Raw genomic sequence first — 21,698 nt, 5'->3', positions numbered from 1 at the left:
CCAAGTCATTTTTAAAATAAACTTACTTGATGCAGGGCTTACACACAAAAACTAAGAAAACAAGCAACAGTCTTACAAACTGAATAATTCTTCTAGAGCAAGTACAGTGAGTTTAATTTCATGGTTCTGTATTATTTAAATACTACCACTGACAGTCACTCTGACTCATGTGACAAGCAAATATAGAATAATTATCTTTGCACTTGGAAAGCAAAAAGAAGCCAGAGAACCAGTAGAATGCAGGGTCTAAAGAAATCACTTAAGTTTCCATTTTGCTTTAATTATTCAACTGTTTTCATGCATATAATGCACATCTTGTCAATACAAGTATTCCCATCCAATAGATTTACATTGGCTCCAAATACTTCATAAAAAAGATAATTGAAAACATATACTCACTTGTCACGTTCGTTGTCACTATTCTACTAACAGGTGAGCTGTATGTTGTAGCAGAAATGGAAGAGATGGTTACTTCGTACCTAGTACCAGGAACAGCATTGAAAACATCAACCTAGAACACCAAAAACCAATAATTGTGTTAAATTCTGGAAAGCCAAAATAATAAATTTATCACAATCAAAAAACAAAGCAACACTTCACTATACAACTCCGCACTGTTTAAAATATCACAACACATCCGGTATTACTGTAAAATATAAATTTCTTATACGACTATTTACCAAATAACACACAATAAAAACTTACAAAACATACTGTTATCAAAGGCTAAATCAGTACTTCCATCCTAGTTCATTGTCATAAGAAACAGCTATTTAAGAGCCTTAGGAAATCTACAGCCCATTGCTTAGCCCTGGTTTTTTAAGAGTGTGTATGAAATACCTGTGTATCTGAAGTTCCAATAAAAAGTAAAAGAAAAATGATAAGAAAATCCATCTTTATTACATTTTTCAGGCAGTGGAATCACATTGATGGCTCTGGAGAGAAATGTTGCCTGCATTAATGATTTAAAGAAAGATCCTCCTGGCAAGTACACAATTAATGAGCCTAGATTACTCAATAGCTCTGCCCTTTCTTTGTTAAACTATTCATGAACCCTTGGATGGCTGGCTGTAGGTTCAGGGTAGACTTTGAAAAAAAAAGCACAGACGTTGCTAAGGTAACAGTCCACCCATGCTGAAACGTACACTCATCAATTCGGCATCAACGTTTTTGTCTTCATGTTATGCTTTTAAAAATTCTCAAAGGAGTAAGTTTTCATGGTGGATGAGTTTTTTAGAGAACTTTCCTGTTAGGACCAAATATAAATACAAGTCGGCTCAGCAAGTATGATCGTGAAAACTATACCTGATATTCTCCACCTCCAAGATCTCTGATAGTAACAAAGCCACTGTCAGGAACAAGATCCACATGAAACCTTTCCACATGGCCGGAGGGCAGGCTCCAGCGCAGAGAAAAGGAATGTGCAGAAATATTGAAGACTTTAACTTTCTCGGGTTTTTCCGGTTCTGATATTGAAAAATAGAGGTTTAAAATGGAGTTATTCTCCTAAATCTTCAAAGAAAAAATGAAAATTGATAGTCCAAGAGCCAGGTTTTAAAATAACCACATGTTGGAAAGCATTGAGTCCTTTAAATTATCTCTAGCTATACGTAGGTATTAGGAACATATATCCTTAACAATATCTAGTTTTTAAATTTAATTACCAGAAATATTAATTTATGTATTTATTTATGGGATATTCCCTATCTATTAAAATCTGTTGGTCGACCAGATTGTTCTTTGAAGCTTATGCTCTAATTGAAAAATTGAATCAATTTAAAGCAAAGTACAAACTATTTATGCAATGATTTACCTGGATACTTCCCAAACGGAAGATAATTGGGAAAAACTATAACCAAAATGTGCCAAATATTTTAAAGGGTGTGCATTTCTGATGAATATTTAGTTAGGTGTTTCTTTAAAAGAGAAGATAAGTTAAGTTTTCATATTGGAAAAGAAATATGATAGTTTTTAAATAATAAGTACTAATTGTCCTAGCCATTTCAACCATATTTTTCTACCTTTGCTTCCACTATTTCCAGTTTTGTTTACGCTGCCTGTACCTCCATGAAGGGAGTTTTCTACATAAAGTTCTTGTGGTTGTTTGCCAGTGAGTCAGGTTTGCGCTCTGCCTTATCTTTGGTGCAGATTCCAGGCAAACAATATAGGGGGCGGGAGAGAGATTACACAGCCAAGCATGTGAAAAACAGACCTGATCCAGACCCGATCTAACACTATTTCCAAAACAAGGGACTCTGGAACTAATCACTCAACTCCATTTATCATTTTAAACACCTCCCCCACCACCACCACCAAGGATGGTTTGAAAGTGGATATATAGAAAAAATAAAATGTACATTTCCCAAAAAAGTGACAGGGCACATCGCATAAAATGGAAATCTTAACACAATGGGTCAATCCCTTGGTACACTTTCAGGGGGAGAGGGATTAGTTTTAGAATCGTTTTTCTTTATCTCTTTTGAAAACTTCCTTTAATGCTTATAATATAACCTTCTCTCTAGTACCCGAAGCTAATATCGATCAATTAATTTCCAACATGACACTCTCAAAGACACAAGCATTCTCTTGGCATCATCTCCAAATTGTCCATATCGTGAGTACCACAGTTTTAAAATAACCCAACGTGAAATATCGAGAAATATCCAGTTTGTGATGGGTAGAATTCCTTTCTTGTGCATGGCTGCTGGCATGTTTCCTGGATCGTTCTGCATTCTGCATTCTCAAGCCTGAGAGAAAAGAGCTTGATTCTCCGCACCAGCTCACATGAAAATAGGTATAGGTATAAGTCTAATATGACAAAAGTCCAAGCACCTACTACTCGCACTTGGTGACTTACATGAAGGCTAATACTATGTCCTCAAGGGTCCCAGAAAGTACTTAATACCCACGAAGTTTTAGACAAGGAACTCGAAAAAGACCTGTGATGAGACTTTGCAAGAAAAATGAAGATAGGAGAAGTGACGGGCTGCTTACTGGACTGAGAGGGAGATAGGATAGAGTTTCCTAGACTGTGGTTTAAGGTTACACACCGGAGAACTCTTGGCTAAGGATGAAGTATATCTCACCAAGAGGAGGAAGAATATATTTGTCTGGAAATTTGCCAATCTGATCAAGAGGGAAGGCCTGGAAGCTTCAGGACAGTTTGATAAAGACCTTTGGAAGCAGAGTGGATAGAAGCCCTGGAAATGGACTGAACTCAGAGTAACTGAGAAAAGCTAGCCTGGGTTTCAGGATCAAGTAAGAAAGAACAGTCTGATGATCACGCAGGCTACAATAAAGATTTTAGATTTTTTTTCCTCCCAAATGCAATGGAAAGCATTGAAGAATTTTAAGCAGGAAAGCAATATGACATTTAAAAATAATTACTCTAGAATATGGTATATGAATTGGAGAGAAGCAAAATGGCAACATGAAGCCAACCAGTAGGATGTTGTGGTACTCTTGGCAGAGAGGAGGCAGGCTTGCCCTCAGAAAAAGGTAGTAGAGATGGAGCGACGCTTTGGTCATTGTGAAGGAGTGCAGCTTCCTGGATATGAGTTGGAAGCCTCAACTAACTGGAAGTAAACTCTATAATGAATACATGACTTGAACTTCATGGAATTTAACTCCAAAAAGGTCGGAAAACATGAAGCAAAAATATAACTCTCAACCTAATGGTTACAAACCAATAAAAATCAGATTGTGAGGTGGATATGTTTGGAGTTCTGAGAGGAAAAAAAAATACTACATTATGTTCAATTTAATTAGGGCTAGAAAAAAGAATAATAGGCTTAGCTGGATTTTTCTTTTGACCAGAATTTGTAAAAAGTTAATCCTCAGAACCCTAAATCCTTAGAATTTAATAGATGTCTTGTGATCAAACCACTTTGTCAAATAATTTCTTTTTTAATTTTAATAGCTTTCTATTTTGCAGGATATCTCACAGCCTTACATATGCCTAAATATGTGTCTGCAATTCTCTAAAGCAGGACTGTCCAATAAAATTAAAAGGTGAGCCACATGAAGAAAATAAATTAAAAATAAAATTAATGTTAATAATGTATTTTATTTAAGCAAACATATCAAAAACATCATTTCGCATTAATCAATATAAAATTATTAATGAGGTACTTTTTTTTCATCCTACATCTTTGAAATTGCACGTGCCTTTCACACTTACAGCGCATCTGAATTGGGACCAGCCACCTGTCAAGGCTCGATAGTCACATGTCACTAATCCCTACATATTGGACAGTGCGGGGCTGGAGCATCTCCCAACTGTTCCCCTTGGCTGTTCAGTAAATTTACCTAAACTGCATTTTGAGAAGCTGAGAAAAAACAGACATATGATCCCATGACCCACATCTATAAAGGAAAATGGCTCAAAAGAGTCAGGAGGACCTCAAAAGAAAAATTCTGGTATGAACTACTAGCACATTAACCTTTGAGAAAGAGAGTAAGAGGAGATTCAAAATGGGAAAGCCAGCTACATAGCGAGCTCCTCAGTAGATTCTGACTCTTAAAGAGTGTATTCAAAGTGAGGCCAAAATGCTACCTATCTCAGAACATGCACAAAACAGTTGCACAAGCCTATCCAAATGATAGCAAAAAACAAAAGCTTACAATTGACAGATATTTTTAAATAAAATACAAAGACTCAAAAAGTTTCATCGGCATTATTATTTGCTTTTATTTATACTTCCTATGTACCAACACTATATATGATAAGCTTTGTGTACCACATTTAAATATTTCCATGATTAAATCATACATTGGGTATAATACAGGCTATGGCTGATGAGATATTCATGCATAAGACATGCAAAATAATAAAAAATAATTCTTACCCAGTTTATGATACACTGTGCACTGTGCTAAGCACTTTCACACAGTGTTTTATTTAACAGTTGTAAAAATTCATAAGGAGATACTATTATTATTGCTGTTTAAAAATGAGAAAACTCACGTGCTCTGCTTCAGTGGTCTGGGGCTCAAGGGTTCAGATCCCTGGTGTGGACCCTCACACCACCTGTCAGGGCATGCTGTGGTGGCATGCCACATGCAAAAAATGGAGGAAGATTGGCATGGATGTTAGCTCAGGGACAATCTTCCTCAAGCAAAAAAAGGAAGATTGGCAACAGATATTAGCTCAGGGTGAATCATCCTCAGCAAAAAAGAAAAGAAAACTGAGGAACAAAGAATTTAGGTAGCTTCACCAAGGACTCAAAGCTAACAGATGAGTGGCAGAGCCAGGATTTAGATCCAAGAACAACAGCTTCAGTGCTCATTTTCAATTCCTAGGAGAAAGGCCCCCCTCTAACCTTTACAAAGTGGCTTACAAATAACAGCAGATCGAAAAATCCCACGTGAATTAATTAACATTTTAGAGAGGATTTAAGCACTAAATAGCATGATCTATAATTTTCCTTTCAAGTCTGAGATTATCAGTTGAAGTGACCACCAATTTAATTTCAAGAGACTCCATCTCGCTATGTCCCATGGCAAGGCAATATGTATTTCTCAAATGCCTATAGCTTCCTCATATTTTGGAAATGGGCTAGGCATAAATTATAAATAAAATAAACATCCTCTGATAAATAAGCATCATACTGGGCACCACAAGGGTCTAAAATCAATTTTTAGTACAGGTAGTGTCACAGGCCCCGGAACTGGGTTACTGGATTCAAATCCTGGCTCTGCCACATAAATAAGACTTTAGGCAAAACCCTTAACCTTTCCATACCTCAGTGGCCTCATCTATATGGGGATAATAATACTCCTACCCCTCACATTGTTGTGAGAATAAAGTAAGTTAATACATGTAAAGTGTGTAGAAGAGGGGCTTGAACATGGTAAGAGCTTGGTAAATGTAAGCTGTGATTAATAGCTATTGTTACTTCTGCTATCTTTCTCTATAAATCATGGTCATCTCTTAGTAAAACCATCATGTTACTGCTTTTTCATTTCTTAGCTTTAGTCCCTTCCTCATATCCACTCAGTCCTCTGCCAGCGTTGTTCCATTATCACCACTCTCTTCTTTCTACAAAGTAGGGCAGCAAGATCTATTTCTGATCCGGAAACCTAGATTACCATCCTTCCCCATTTCCTCTTATCAACTCCCCTCCAAAATTACTGCTGTCCTCTAACAGTGACTTCCATTACCTACTGTAATCTTTCAAACCATCACCTAAACCATGCTATACAACCAGAACATCAAGCTCCTACTATTTCACAAAGTACTCTCTTTTTTAATTAAAATCTCCAGATTTTCATGAAACTTTTCTGATATTGACATTACCTTGGTCACTTTTTTCTCTGACCAAATTCTAAGTGAGCCAATCCTGTCACTCACACTAATTGCACTATCTCCTTTACCTGTATATAAGCAAAACATTTTATTTATCGCAACTTTTCTCAGTCTTTGCTCAATGGTCTATTCGATATTTCTATCCAACCGCATATATCAATGCTTACCATAGACCAGTTGTGATTTTGCCAAGTTTGGCAATTTCTAGACTTGGAGGACTTCTAGGAAAAAAAGATTGTCATGATAAAGAGGATCCTACTGATATCTAGTGGGTACAGGTCAGGGATGCTGCTAAACATCCTACAATGCACAGGACAGAGCATCACAAAGGAGAATCACCCAGCTCAAAATATCAATAGTACTGAGAGTAAGAAACCCTGCCACAGACTAAAACTTCTAGAGTGGGTCCAATTTTAATGTGTTTGATTGTATATTTTACTTATCATAACACTCCAAAGAAAATGACATTCAATACATCATTTAACATATGTGCTTTTTAAAGAAAATTTAAAGATGTGTGATATCTATACATAAATAATATAAAAAGATACAAGATGTAACAGAGTGCTTAAGAGCCATAAGCAATCTCAGAGATCATCTAATTCAAATTTCACTGAAACTTGATGGTCAAAGATACTAGGCAACTTGCTTAATAGTACTCACCTAATAAGTGTCAAATCCAGGAGTAAAGCTGATGTATAAATTCTAAACTCATTTCTTGTTTTGCATTATCACATGAATATCACATTTAGGAGAATAATAGTGTGTATGACATGTAGAATAATGGTGACAAAGATGCCTAAATGCTAAATATTACAGTACATGGCAAAATGGAGTTTGTAGATAGAATTAAGATTATGAACATAAAAACAGAGAGGTCAACCTAGATTATCCAAGTGGCCCAATCTAATCACACAGGCCCTTAAAAGTTGAAGAGAAAGACAGAAGAGATGTGATCGGGGAAAAAAGGCAGGAGGATCGGAAGCATGGGTGCTACTCGGTCCTCATTTGTTGGCTTTAAAGATGGAGGAAGAGGATCACAAGCCAAGGAATGAGGCATCCTCTAGAGCTGGGAACAGCCCTCAGCTGACAGCCAGAAAAGAAATGGTTACCTCAGTCCTACAACCACAAGGAACAGAATTCTGCAAATGATCTGAATGAGAAAAGGATTGGATTTTCCCCCAGAATTTAGAGAAAGGAATACAGATCTCTAAATACCTTCATTTTAGCCTGGTGAAATCTACATTGGACTTGTGACTTACAAAATTATGGCATAATAAATCTTTGTTGTTTTAAGCCACTAAACTTGTAGCAATTTGTTACAGCAACAATAAGAAACTAATAACAGTATGTGATACATATCACAAATGTCCATAGACAGAGTTATCATCATATGTCTGAGTTGTCTGTCAAATCCACAGACTTAAAGATCATTTAAAAGTCATCTCATGAGTTATTGCTGCAATCTTGTTTTCTTTGAAAAATTTCAAATATTAATAGGTTTCACAGCTTCATTTGGATTTAAAAGTGATGCTTTAAATTATTCAGGATAGGATTTTGTTCTCCTCTTATATAATAACAACAAGATCTTGCAATATTGAATTGCTTACGATTCCAAAAATACACCTCTATAATTTTGCATAAATTGTTCCCTCTCCCTGTCAATCCTCCTTTCCACACACACTACATCATTCTAGTCTGATTAGGAAACTCCTTATCCTTTTACAGACATTTCCCACCTCAAAGAACCTTCTCCATCCCTGCTATGGAGCTGGTCATTCCCTTTTCTGTGCAACCACAATAAGTTTGAATATATTTCCATTGCTTCCTCTATGAATTTGACTTAAACTATATGTGCTTCTATGCCTCTATTCTTTATTACTCTCCACACATTCTAAGACTATGTCTTTTTCATGTGTATAGCATGTAGTAGGAGACCAAAGACAAAGTTTTTAGGAGAAGAGATGATCCCCCCAATCACTCATCTAATTTCACAGCCTGGACCTCTAATTTGATGTGAAACCAAGTATAATATTAGCTACATTTATTGAGTACTGACGGTGTGCCAGATACTGTTTTATCCAATTTACATTTTACATGTGTTATCTCAAAAATCCCCAGAATATCCCAGTAAAATGAGTATTTTTACCCTCTGAAATAAGTCTATAGACTGTAAATTTTCAAATTTCAAGGAAATGCATTGAAATTTTATTTTGAACTGAACAATATGCAATATAAATATAAATTTTGAAATATCAGAAAGAATGTGTATACCTGCCACAACTCTGATAAATGTGCCAGATCCTTCAACACTGCCTCTCACTCTGTGTACAGTGACGTTATATATCCCACCAGGAGTCAGATCTGTAACTGTGTACTCAGTCATCATTCCCCAAATAAGATATTCTTTTGCAAATGTTCTGTTTGATATATAAATCTTGTAATGAGTGAAGTTGGTCTCTGTTGGATTCCACATTAAATATGCAGAAGAAGTATTCACAGCTTTTAACGTTAAGCCACATATCCTAGATGGTTCTGTTGAAAAAAGAAATTATATGTAAATAAAAATTACACATATATATGTAAAAATAAAGCAAACATGAATAATATAATCTAAACATCCGTGTAATAATCCTTGAATGTATTCATGTATAGCACCCTACATGCTTAGCTCTGCAAACAGAGAAATAGGATATTAGATATGCGTTTTAATATAAATGGCAGAATAATATCCTGCCTAATTCCCAATTATCTTTCCTCAATTAGTCATTAATCACTCCCAATAGTCATTCATTGAGACTCGTGCCTCCTGAGTGATCATAATCAGAAGTATCCTTCTATGATATAATCACGGGTTTGTTAGCTACCCCCTAGCAGATGTCAAATGAAGATGAAATAAAACAAATAAGTTAGAGACGGAGTGAGGGACAGAAGTAAAAGCACTTTCAAATGTGGTTCTTCTGGTTACATCAAACTTTTTAGCATTCCTATATTGCCACATTTTTAATCCACTCAATGGAGGTAACGTTGTTTCTTTCATTATCATTTGGTCTCCACTGAGAGGGGATCCTGTAGATCTCACAAATTTTCACAAGAATCATTGGTAACAAATACTATTACTCCACTCCACCTCAAACACTATGAAACTGATTTACAATGAATTTACAAACATCAGGGAAAAGAAGATCGAAGTTCTCTGTTTAACAAACCCCGATTTCATAGAAAATGGATTGTGTTTATCATTACATCATATTATATATCACGTCTGTGTGTATATATATGATATATGTATGCATTTATATGATACCTGTACATATATACATATCATATATGTCACATATGTGGAAAATACATGCATACATATATACATTACACATGTTGGCTTCAGATTATTAAATAACTCTTTAGTTCCCAACACATTTAGACATACAAAGGCTTTCTTTTAAAGTTCATGTTTTTTGAGAGTTCTCTTAATCGTATTCTTATGATCATTATTCCTTAATTATCAGACTTTATGTTCTAAAATAGCTTTAATTGTGTTGAGCCAAAAGTTCAAATCTTACAGAACTATAAAGCAAAGATTTTATTTATGATATTTCCTTACTTGTAGTCACTTTTTTCATTACAGATACACTGTAATCTTTGCCTCTAACTGTCTCCACATGAAACGTGTAGTCCACACCCGGAGTCAAGTTCTTTATTTTGGCTTTGTTGCCATAAACAATTACTTTAAATAGTTTTTCCCTTCTAGATGTCATACAATAGGATATCTAGAGAAAGACAAAGATAAATTTATGTTTTTCATGATTTAAAAAGGATTTACTTAGCACCAACTCTGTACTAGTCACATTCACATAAATGAATACTGCACTGTAGGGGGAGTGACCTTTCCTGTCTTCACCAAGGAGTAATTTGGGGCTAATTTGGGCTGAATAACTTAATGAAGTTCACGCAGTAATAAACATAGTGGACTAACTCAGAAGTTTATGCTGTAAAAGACCAAAAGTCTCAAACAGTTTTAAAATTTCATTTGTATATATATGTGTGTATATATACATACATGTATGTATGTATATATGCATATATATATTCTGATTTATATGTGTATATGTTTATAATAGATATACTACATAATGAGTGGAACTTTTCCTGTTGGTCACCTGAAAACAAAAAATATTATGTAAAATTGCATATCCACTCTCCCAACTCCACATAAGCAGAAGATAGAGGAGGAGAAAGCAGGAATCACTGCCATCCCAAGTTTCTGACCTCATGGAGAATACCATGGCTTTTTCCTGGCTTCCCAAGTGATCGGAAATAGGGTGCTTCTGCACATCCTACACTCCAGCTAAATGAGGAAGGCCCCATGTGCATCACTACCAGAAATTGAGGGTGCTGCTAAAGAGAATGACACCTCCCAGTCGGACATATACTTAGGCAGCAGACTTCCTGCTCATCCTCCTGGTTGATCAGAGAAAAAGGAAATAGGAAAGATAAAGCAGACCAAATAAAAGAGTTGTGGAGCAATTTCTACACCCACTTTTGCCCTGACAAAGATGCCACAGTCTCCCATGGGTCAAGTATGACCACAGAGAGTGGTCAGGCCTGAGCCATCTTAACAGTACCCCTAGCCAAGAGCCAAGAGGGCTGGCCTCTGTCCAAACAGACCCCAGGAGCACAAAGCAGTTGCATATAATGCCAGAGGGAAGAGTTGAGAAGAGTTGGAAAAGGCTGAGTCAGAACTGAGTCTGTCTTGTCAAGGAAGTGGGCAGTGGACAGTGGGCCCTCCAGAGAACTCACATATGTGCCTCAGGAGAGAGCCAGTATTTGGAGGACTGTTAAACCAGACGTCATCCAAAGCCTGTGAGTGCTAGTTACAGGAGGAGAAAAAAATAGCAAGAGAGAGAACAACGAAAACAAATACCTAGAAGAGAGAAGGCACTCCATTTTTTTGTTAAATGAATGAATGATAAATGTCACACTCCATGCCAGTCCATCTTTCATCATAACTTGGGCCAATCAATGATTCAGTAAAACTTTAAGAATTGGCATTACCTTTATAAATTTTCAATGGATTAATCTGATAGTTCCAATACCATGGAGATTTTTTTATTCATTAAAGGCTACTTATAACAGTCTTTACTCTTCTTCACTCCATATTTCATGTTTGTAAAACACACAAAAAAAGATACTTACATGAAAGTAATCACATTAATTTTATAAATTACCTACACATTATTATGCTTTAAAAAACGATTGTTATGTGGTAGGAGTCAGAGAAATAAATTTCCTAGGCAGACATGTTTACCACTGCCTTGTGGGAAGAGTGTTTTGTTACTGAAGGAAGGTAATCATAAGGTCTGGAAGTATATCATTGTTGTTGATTTATAAGGTGTCACTGACAATTACCTTGCTTGTCTGGCATATAGAAAGATAGGAGGAGTGAGTAGAATGCTGAGAACTTCTGGTATGAAAAAGGATGGTAGAAGAGAGTACCACATAATAGCAGAAGAATATAATCTTAATGGAGTGCTAAATTCAGACATACAAATAGTCGTATTAAGGCACTAATGAAGGGTTAGAAGAAAAAGAAATTGTCTATGGTGATCTATTGATGAAAATATGTAAATTTTTTTAAATACAATTTGAAAAATGGAGGTTTGTTTGTTTCCAAAGTATGTGGACTACACATGTGTAATGGAAAACAATAGAAGAAATCATAATTCATGCTTTATTTCTACTTTTAAAGCATCGGTTGAAGATCTTGGATGATTAATTTTAAATGATTGGGAAAATGATCCCAATTATGCAAGTACACTTTGCTAAGCAACCAGGATACTGTTGCTTAATTCATTAAAATTTAACAAATAATCTAACTGGTTGAGAAAGACTAGGATAACCATTAGTGATATAATACAGTTAATAAAAATAACCTGAATCCTAAAGATTAACATGATTTCTTAAAATAACTTTCACTTAATAACAGATACATAATTTAAATCTCTGAAAAAATGTGTTCATATAAATATAGGAAAAAGTAGTTCTACAGTTACATATTTTATCTGATAAAAGATAATTTTTTGGCCTCAGTTAACTCCAAGGAAAGATCATTTCTTTGAGTATTTGCCTTGAAATACGTGAATTAGGACAGACAACACAGGGTAAAAAATGTGGATCTTTTACAACTAACATTAAAAGTGCTTAAGATTTTCACTAGAGAATACCTACACTGAATATAGGAATGAATTGGATCATTCTAGAAAGGATAGAATTTTTCATGAATGATTTATTATTCAAGATCCCCCTATCATTGAATGACATTTACCAATGACAAATAGAATGCCCATTCCTGACTTTGTGAACTTGCTAGTGTAGAATATCCTCTCCTCTTTTGCATGAGTCTGAATCCTGGCCACTCCTGAAAGTTCATCTCAAGTTCCATCCTTTCCTGATAACTATACTCAGTTTTGATATCTTCCCCCCATAATCATCCCAATCATATATGGGAACACAAGTATGTAAAGTTTTATTTATTCATCAAATCTTTATTGAGCATCCATTACAGGGCAAGCATTATTCTAGGTACTAGGAATACTAGAGTGAATAAGACAAAAAAGGCTTCTAATTGTAGGGGACTTAAATTCTAGTGGTGGCACCTAACAATGAGCAACTCAATAAATAAATGAACAAGATAAATCAGCTACATCATAGAGTGAATAGGAAAAGCAATTTTATTTAGATTAGGTAATTAGGGAAGGAGATGAGGAGCTGAGAACTCAGTAATAGGGAAAAGTCAACCAAAACTGGCGGCAAGATATCTATACAAAATGAATGTCAAGCGCAAAAACCTTGTACTGGGGATGTGCTTGGCATGCTTGAGGAACAGAAAGAGAGCCAAATATGGTTGCCACATAGTAACCAAGCAGGAAGGATAGTCAGAAGAAGGTCCACTCAGATGAGGTCATGAAGACCATGGCAAGGAATTTAGATTTTATTTGAAGAGTAATGGAAATCTAACAGCTATGGAGGGTGTTAAACCAATGAGAAACAGTTTTTAACAGCTCGCTCTCCCTTTGCCTCTCCCTCTCTGTCTCTCCCTCTCTCTGTCTCTCTCTCTGGCTATTACGTGGAAAGTGGATTGCAAGGATATCAAGAAGGGAGAGAGAGACCAGTTAGGAGGTGAGAGGCTATCATCTGTCATGTAGGCTGCTGATCTCAGTAAGAAATGATAGTGACTAGACAAGAGCGGCGCAGTGGAGATGAAGAGAAGTGGACACACTGAGCATCTGTTTAGAGGTAGAAGTGGCAGACCAGCTGGTGGATCGAGGGATGAGGGAATGGGAAGAATGGAAGATAACTGAGCAAGTGATTTCAGGACAGTGTCCTTTCCTGAGACAGGAAAGACTGGGAGGAGCAGAGGTGGGGTCATGAGAGAAGGCGAGAGCCTTGTAAGCAATGGTAAGGAATATTTTAAGCACAAAAATTATATATTTTATTTTACTTTTAAGAAAGGGCATTCTGATCGCTGTGTGGCAAGAGAGAGGCTAAAGAGAGATTCATGTTAAAATTAAGCTTCCTTGATTGTGAAATGTCAACCATGAAAACTAATAATTAAATCATTCACTCCTCAAACTATTTTTTGACGATTGTTATATGTCAGATACTGGTCTCAATAGTGGCACCAAACAATGACCAGAGCAGACAAAAGGCTTGCCCTCATGGAATTTACAAGTCAGAGTGTTTGCCAAACATAAGATCTCATTGAATTCTCTCAACAATTCTACAGGATAACAATAACCTTCATTGACAAATGAGGAAATAGGACCAAAGAGCATAAAAACTGGCACAAGGGCTCACAGCAGAGTAATTTTTATAGTGGTTACATGTTAATATTTTTAATGTATTGGGGTAAATAAAATACATTACTAAAATAATTTCACTTTTTTCTTTTTACTTTTTTAATGTTTATATTAGAAAATTTAAAATTATACATATATCTCTACCTTGTGATTCACATTATATTTCTGTTGGACAGTACTGGTCTATAATATCACTGAGAGTTCACAAAAAAATAGTTGAAAGGTCTAAGAAAGGAAATAGCAAACTGCCATAGATATTCTATGCCAACTATTTGATTTTTTTCTAAGTTCACACTGAATTCTTTTAGGTCTTAAATATGCAAGTCAATGTTTAGTTTCATGGTTGGAAGAGATTATATCCTCAGTTCCCTTACAGTTCTGAGATTCTTTTAAAGGATATAAATCTTTTTGCACTCCAAGTGCTCACGAGAAGAAAGCCAGCAATCTAATAGTTTCAGAGGATTACTAACTAGAGCAAATATTCAATGTTTAAATGAATTTCACATTTTGTCCATACTAATAAATATTCCATATCTTTTGAACTCTCAGAATGCTGGACAAAACAAAATAAGGAATCATATTATGAAATTTACTACCAGAATATTTTGCACAAGTATATCACTAAGAGCTTAATTCTTCTGGAAAAAAGGTAACAAAATTGATTGAAGTTGATGTCCACTAATCTCATGAGAAACATAAGATACTTGTGTTGTGTTCTCTATGACGTAGACTTTAACGACCTTCCACGCCACACAGACTCGACCATTTCACAGTGGTAGAGAGTTTTTAGATGGTTTAGTTTTCTGAGGACCCTTTAAAAGCCAAGCGGAATTTATATCGCAGCAGTAGCATTGACAATACTTGGTGACTGAAGATTTTATTTGTTTAAGACAGTTCCTCTTGAAATTTGCCTTGGCTAATCAAGCAGACCTTTAACACGTAGCACTCTCCTTCCTTTTGGTTTTAGACAGTTTTGGAAACCTGATCTTACCTCCTACAGTATTTTTTGAGCTGTTGCTCTAGTGAACACCTTTCTCATATCTGCAGTTCTTCTGGAATATAAGCACCATGAAGACAAGAACTTGTGGATTAAGGAATGAATTTTTTGAATATTGACTGTTGAATTTGTTGACAATGAAATTGTTTCTGCTCTAGGAATCTTTCAACTCATTCTTGAAGGCCTATATAACACCCTCATCAACTCTCCCTTTCATCTTATTTCTTCTAATCTGAAACTATAGATAATTAAAGCATTGTAATAAAGAAGCTAATTCCATTTTTTATGTTTGATAAAGACAGTACATAACTACTTTTAGAAATAGCTTGGGAAGCCAACCTCAAAAAAATGGTGAGATTGGAAAATGCATAAATGAACATTTCAGAGAGAAAAAATACTGCAGGGATGAATCTCAAAGGGGTGTGTACTATCAAAGAAAGAAAGAGTAAGATGTCTAATGTATTTACCATATGGGCCTGGAATTTAAGATGAGCATAGGAAACATAATGAGATGATAGTTCAACAGATTTATAAGGGCTGCTCCAAAGCTCAGCTTGACCCTGGGGGTAAGAGGGGCCAGCAAACAGCGAGGGACTGAACTGAGGCAGAGAAAACGGAGATGGGAAGGAAAGGAAGGATTTGCACAAGAATTCTAAGTTAGAATCATCAGGATTCAGTGAACAAGCACATAAGAACATGAAGGAAAGAGACGAGTCAAGAACAACCCTAAAATTAATTTCTAGTACGGGAGATTGATACATGGTGTTCAAGGGAGCTTTCATGGAGGGAGTGATACCTAAGCAGGATCTAGAAGAATTGTCCGAGAAAAACATGGCAGAGGAAGTATTCTGGTTGAAAGAGCAACATGACCAGAGAATAGAGTTGAGAAAACATAAAATATATGGATAAGGGTAGGCAATACAGCTTAGTTGAAACATGGGGTATGAGAAAAATAGAAGATAAGAGAGGCTGTTGGAGTTATTCTTTGTCTGGCTATGAAGATCACACTAAGCAGTATGTATATTATTAAATAGGAAGTAGGGAGTCCTAGAAGCCTTTATACAAGCATTAAATATAGATCCTCAATGGTATCTCTCTGTATATGTTTATAGTACATTAATAATATTAAAATTATAATATATTAATTATATTTAATGATATATATTTAAATATCTTTTTTCTCTTTTTCAAGTAATTTTATTGAGATCGTAATGGTTTATAACATTGTGTAATTTTGAGTGTACATTATTATTTATCAATTTCTGAATACACTTAATCATGTTCGCCCCCAGTAGTCTAATTTTTATCCATCACCATACATATGTGCCCCTTTATCTCTTTCACCTACCACCTAAACCCCTTCCCCTCTGGTAATGACTAATCTGTTCTCTTCATCCATATATTTGTTATCTTCCACATGTGAGGGAAATCATGCAATATTTGTCTTTCTCTGCCTGGCTTATTTCACCTAACATCATACCCTCAAGTTGCATCCATGTTGTTGCAAATGGGATGATTCTGTCTTTTTTATGGCTGAGTAGTATTCCATTGTATATATATACATACCACTATCTTAAGTTTAGGTTATATATATCTTAAAATCACTAACGAGTGATTAGTATATATATATTTACATATATATGCATATATTTGCAAATATCTTATGTCGATATATTGATAGACATAGTTTGTTTATGTTGTGAAGCTATCAAATGGAAGCTAAAGTGTGATAGTCTAAATAGGTTTAAAAATACTCTAACTGCACAAACCAGAAGGAAGGCTTACCACATTATTTTAATATAGAATTTCTATATATACACAATACTATATAATAATTATGCAGTATATTTAATGTATGCATAACAGTGTACTCAGTGATGCTATAGCTATCATTGTTTAAACCCATGGAAACTGTAAAACATTGGTAGTCCTGATGGCGTACATGCTTGTTCAAGCAGACAGAGGAAATTTTATAATGGGGGTTGATTTTAGGTAGAAGGATAGTTTAGTCTCAAGAGAAAACAGAATGATAATTTGTTTCCCCTAAAAATCATATCTTAGTCAAATTGCTCTGACTTTATACAGCAGTGTAGACCATCTCTTCAACAGTCACTTGCTGAAGAACTCAACCATTAATTGACTACTATCAAACTGTGGTCAAGACCTGGCCTAGAATACTAATATTATCAGAAATATATGCAAAGTGTTTACCTTTTCATTTATCTAGATTCCTAAGATCTATACTTTTAATAAGTTAATCAGAAAACTTTGACAATAATATTTCAACATCCTACCCGTACAAAAAAAAAAACACCTTTCCTGGCTTCTAGATGCTGCTCACATTCTTTGGCTTATGACCCCCTTCCATCTTTGTCCCATGGCATCACTCTGACACTTCCTCTTCTGCCTCCCCCTTCTACATTTAAGGCTCTTTGTGACTACATTGTACCCACCCAGACAAATTATAACCTCCCTATTTAAAACCTGCTAATTAGCAAACTTAATTCCATTTGCTACCTTAATTCCCCTTTGCCATGTAATTTAATGTATTCCATGCTCTGGAAATTGGGTAGCGAATCTCTGGAAGGCCATTATTCTGCCCACCACATCCTTCTTTGTCTTTAATACTGGGTATTATAAACAAATGTGGATTCTTTTTATGTCTGTCATATAATGAGTATTATCTTGTTTCTCTTACTGACCTTAATTGTTAAGAAATTCACACTCAAATATAAAACCCAGACTTACTATTTAGTTCATTTCAAGTGTTTGATAATTTTATTGCTCTGGTTCCTTTTAGACTACATCAATTCTATAAATTATTAAACTTCATATAACTTTTTATTTACAGGAACCACCTATTTTGTGTCTGTCCAAACTCTAATGACTCTTTTTATAATCCCCATTGCCCACAGATCTGTGGCCACCATTTTTACATGACATGGAACCTGCAACCACAGTTGACTGGAACTGGACTGGATGTCTAATCCAACTTGGATAACCACAGTTTCTTCCTTGGGAATTTAGGGAGAATCTGTCTTTCTCTGTGGCTGATACTGCACCATTTGTACTCGAAAGTTGTGTATGCATTCTTCCACTCACCACATGGATTGCTTAGGAAAGAAAGTTGATCATCAGAAGAAAAGCAAAAAAAATACTAAGGCAGATGAGCAAAAAGAAGTATGAAAATAATTCCTAGATTTTCAAGGACCTGAAATATCTGATTCCAGTTCTCCCCAACACCCAGTTATAATCTTTTCCTTGGTCTCCGTGAGGCACTCTAGTACTGACCCAATAAATTTTTTTTTATTGCTTGAACTTTTTTTTCAGGTTGTTTTCTGTTATTTATAACTGAAAATTACCATCTCCTACCACTATGAAAGTATAGAAAAGTTACTTGCCCCTATAGAATACAGAAAAATCGTGTTGTCCCTGGAAACTTATTCTCTTTGCCAACCATACAATGTAGGATGTAGGGTGTATAATGTCCTCACCTGATGCCAGGTTATAGGAACAACAAAAAGTGATGAAAGTGTTCACATTTACCTTACAGACACGGTTGAAAAGTGGCTCCTGTATATCTTACTCTCCTACTCTCTGAGCTACAGGTCTCCACTCTTAACTAAATCTCTAGGACGAGGTTGAAAGGGAAGCTGTGATATATCACCCAGTTTTAACTTCCGGAATCTTTGTTCTAGCCAGTGCTGTCACAGAAGCATTATCCTCCAACACCATCATTCCTTTATTCACTTTTTTGTACTATGTATGCAAATATCTATTTCTATTGAAAATGCAAATTCATTTAAAGTCAAGTATCAGCTCTTACTCAAGTTCGAACACTTTCCATGACAATTTTGTACTTTTAAAGCAGTAAATAGAAAAACTGCTTTGGAGGAAAATCTTACATTAAAGGATTGGTACCATAATTTCTAAAACCATTAAAGTAAAATGAAAGACAAAAAGAATGAGTGAAACAAAGACCTCAATAAACATCAAGGTTGTATGATAGCAGTGCTATTCTTTACCTGAAACTTTTCAAAGCCTCCTTGTGGGAGTTTCCAAGATAAATATATTGTGTTTTCTTCCTGCCCAAAAATCAGCAAATTTGATGGTGGGTCTGGATCTAGGGCAACAAAATAAGACACAGTAACCATATCTTTAAAAAAGTACTTTTTCTACCATTATGTTATCTACACTGCACTGATAACCTTGACTGTCACATGATGGAAGAGAGATAGAATACCAAGGTTTTTCTAGTCAGTTTTAGCACTATGTGATCTTGTGCATACTATTTCTCCTGAATCTCTAGAAAGCCTCTTTACACAATAAAATTATGTGAACTAAGGATTTTCACATTTATTTCTCTCACAGCATAATTCAGTGTGAAGTTATTACAATTGGGATTTTTAACTTATAATTGTATGCACTGCATAGAGTAAGAGATATAGCTATGCCCCTTCCTTAAGTTCACAAACTCCTTTTCCCTTTATACATTTTATCTGAGAAGGTTCTGGAAACTTATTTTTCAAGTCAGTAACTTGTCTCTATTTCTAATTTATATTTCAAATTGAAATGTTGCACTGCTTTTCTTAACTTGAAGAAATGTAACATTAACAATTTATCAGAATAATTTCATCTCTAAAATTCAAATTTTCTGTGTTTTTTTTGTCCCAACTTACATATTGATTTAGGTTTATTAGAATTCAGCTCAGTGGTAGATTTAAGCCTACATCACTAGTTCACAAGCTTTTTAATTCTATTTTTCTGTGATGCATATTCCCTATCAACTAGAATTAATTTATTCTCTGAAATTTGCATAATATATTTTAGCTCTATTTTTTAGATTTATTAATATCCCATCTACTTCCAAATGGATTTGAGATGACTTGCAAAAGAAGGGAGGTACAAAAAGACCAAAAATTATTAACATACAGTAGAAGACAACAGTGAAAATAAAAAGTGGAAGCGAAAGGTACCAGCCTTGTCTGGGAAAACATACCCAAAGCAACAACTTCCTAAAATATAGAAAGTGTTTTTACAGCTGGAGCAGAAATGGAGAACTTGAGGTCCAAATGGAATAACGATTTGTTCAAAGTCACAGAGCCAAGAATGGGTAGTCAGTCCTTCCTATAACATAGTGGCCTTTCTACCGTAGGGACCATAAGGACAGAATTTCATGTCAGGAAAATGTGGGTTCTCAAATCTCTGTCATCTTGTATAAGCTACTGAAATTCCCCCAAGCCTCAGTTTCTTCATTTGTAAAAAATATACGTCTCATGATTGATAGAATAAAGATTGTCATCGAGAATTACATGAGCATAGAGAATGCTTAGTAAAGTGCCTGACAAAGAACAAGCATTCAATGCAATGATGTTAACAACGATGATGATAGGAATGAAGACAGTGACAATGATAAGGACATAACCTAAATCTAAGCAGCAATCTAAGAAGCTGCCACAAATATAAAATAATGTGCTATCATTTTAAGAAATGAAGCCATTTCTCATCTGTTTCTGAAGCTTCTTAGGATGGTGTTTATGGGAAGCAGGAGAGTATCATATTAGTTTTAGCGTTAGAGACCTGGGTCAAATCTCACCTTCAGTAATGAGCTGTGAACGCCTCTGAGCTTTAACCTACATTCTTGGTACTGGGGGAAGGGTTGCGGGGGGCGATTCAACACAGTAACTCAAGCACGTAGTACCATGCTGGTGTATAATAAGTGCTCATATTTTTTAGTTTATTTTCCAGGAATTGATTTGACTGTTGCTGCATTTTCCAATGCTCTCCCTTCCTCCACACTGCAAATTTTGAGATTATCCTCCTCTCACACTGATAGAGCACTGGTACTTGAGCACATGTTCACCTGACTGTGACCCACAGGTGACAGGGCTCTTAGGAACATCTGCAGATGTTCAGGGCAGGCATAGATGGAAGTGAAGCTAATAAGGTCGGAAGAGGCAAAATGAACCCAAATAATGCAACTGAAAAGACAGTGCCATCTACTTTTTCATATTCCAAGGGTTTGGGTTGTTTTTCATAAAATGTTGATAGATATAGTCAAATATTAGAAAAATATTGAGTATTTCATGGCAAGAATACCTTAGAGCCTTAGAGTACTTTGCACTTTCACAAAAAGCTTCGCCTTTGATTTTAGTAACAACATTTGATACCTAGTCAGGAATATTTATTCTCATTTTCTAAGTGAGAACTTAGTAGTTTTGCCCAAGGTCACATAACTGATAAGTCACAGAGACAGGACTGTAACTCCGGCGTTCTCCAGGCAAATGCAGGGCCCCTTCACGGCAGCACGTCATAAACCGCTTTCATATTCATTCTTCTTTAATTAGATATTGGCTTTAAACACAACTATTTCCCTTACTTTAACCATGAAAAGTTAATTAAATATAAAATGAACTTACAAGTGCTAACCAGGAGGACAGTAGGATGGCTTATTTTTAGTCCCTTGGTAGTTACAATGCTAATTAAAAAGTCAGTCCCCGGAGAAAGGTTATTAAATGTGAATGTCCTACACATG

The 21,698-nt window shown here is 35.5% G+C and overlaps 1 protein-coding gene across 3 annotated transcripts in view; it reads right to left on the bottom strand.

Annotated features, from left to right (window-relative positions):
• PTPRQ (protein tyrosine phosphatase receptor type Q) overlaps positions 1 to 18,839 on the bottom strand; it is a 206,777-nt gene extending 187,938 nt beyond the window's left edge. The window contains exons 1-5 of one of the 3 annotated variants that reach the window (XM_070254641.1): positions 18,710 to 18,839; positions 9,912 to 10,077; positions 8,582 to 8,842; positions 1,306 to 1,466; positions 400 to 511 (exon numbers count right to left, since the gene is read on the bottom strand). In XM_070254641.1, coding sequence (XP_070110742.1) covers positions 400 to 511; positions 1,306 to 1,466; positions 8,582 to 8,842; positions 9,912 to 10,065 — 688 coding nt within the window. In that variant the 5' untranslated portion in view covers positions 10,066 to 10,077; positions 18,710 to 18,839. Of the gene's footprint in view, positions 1 to 399; positions 512 to 840; positions 895 to 1,305; positions 1,467 to 8,581; positions 8,843 to 9,911; positions 10,078 to 18,709 lie in introns of those variants that run through there. The other 2 variants (XM_070254640.1, XM_070254642.1) reach the window with 2 other exon arrangements.
• Between the last annotated feature and the right edge of the window lie 2,859 nt (positions 18,840 to 21,698).

The sequence above is a fragment of the Equus caballus genome, chromosome 28 (genome assembly GCF_041296265.1).
Source record: "Equus caballus isolate H_3958 breed thoroughbred chromosome 28, TB-T2T, whole genome shotgun sequence".
NCBI classification, from domain to species: Eukaryota; Metazoa; Chordata; class Mammalia; order Perissodactyla; family Equidae; genus Equus; species Equus caballus.
Note: the sequence above shows the minus strand (reverse complement) of the source record. Positions and strands in the feature narration are given on the sequence as shown.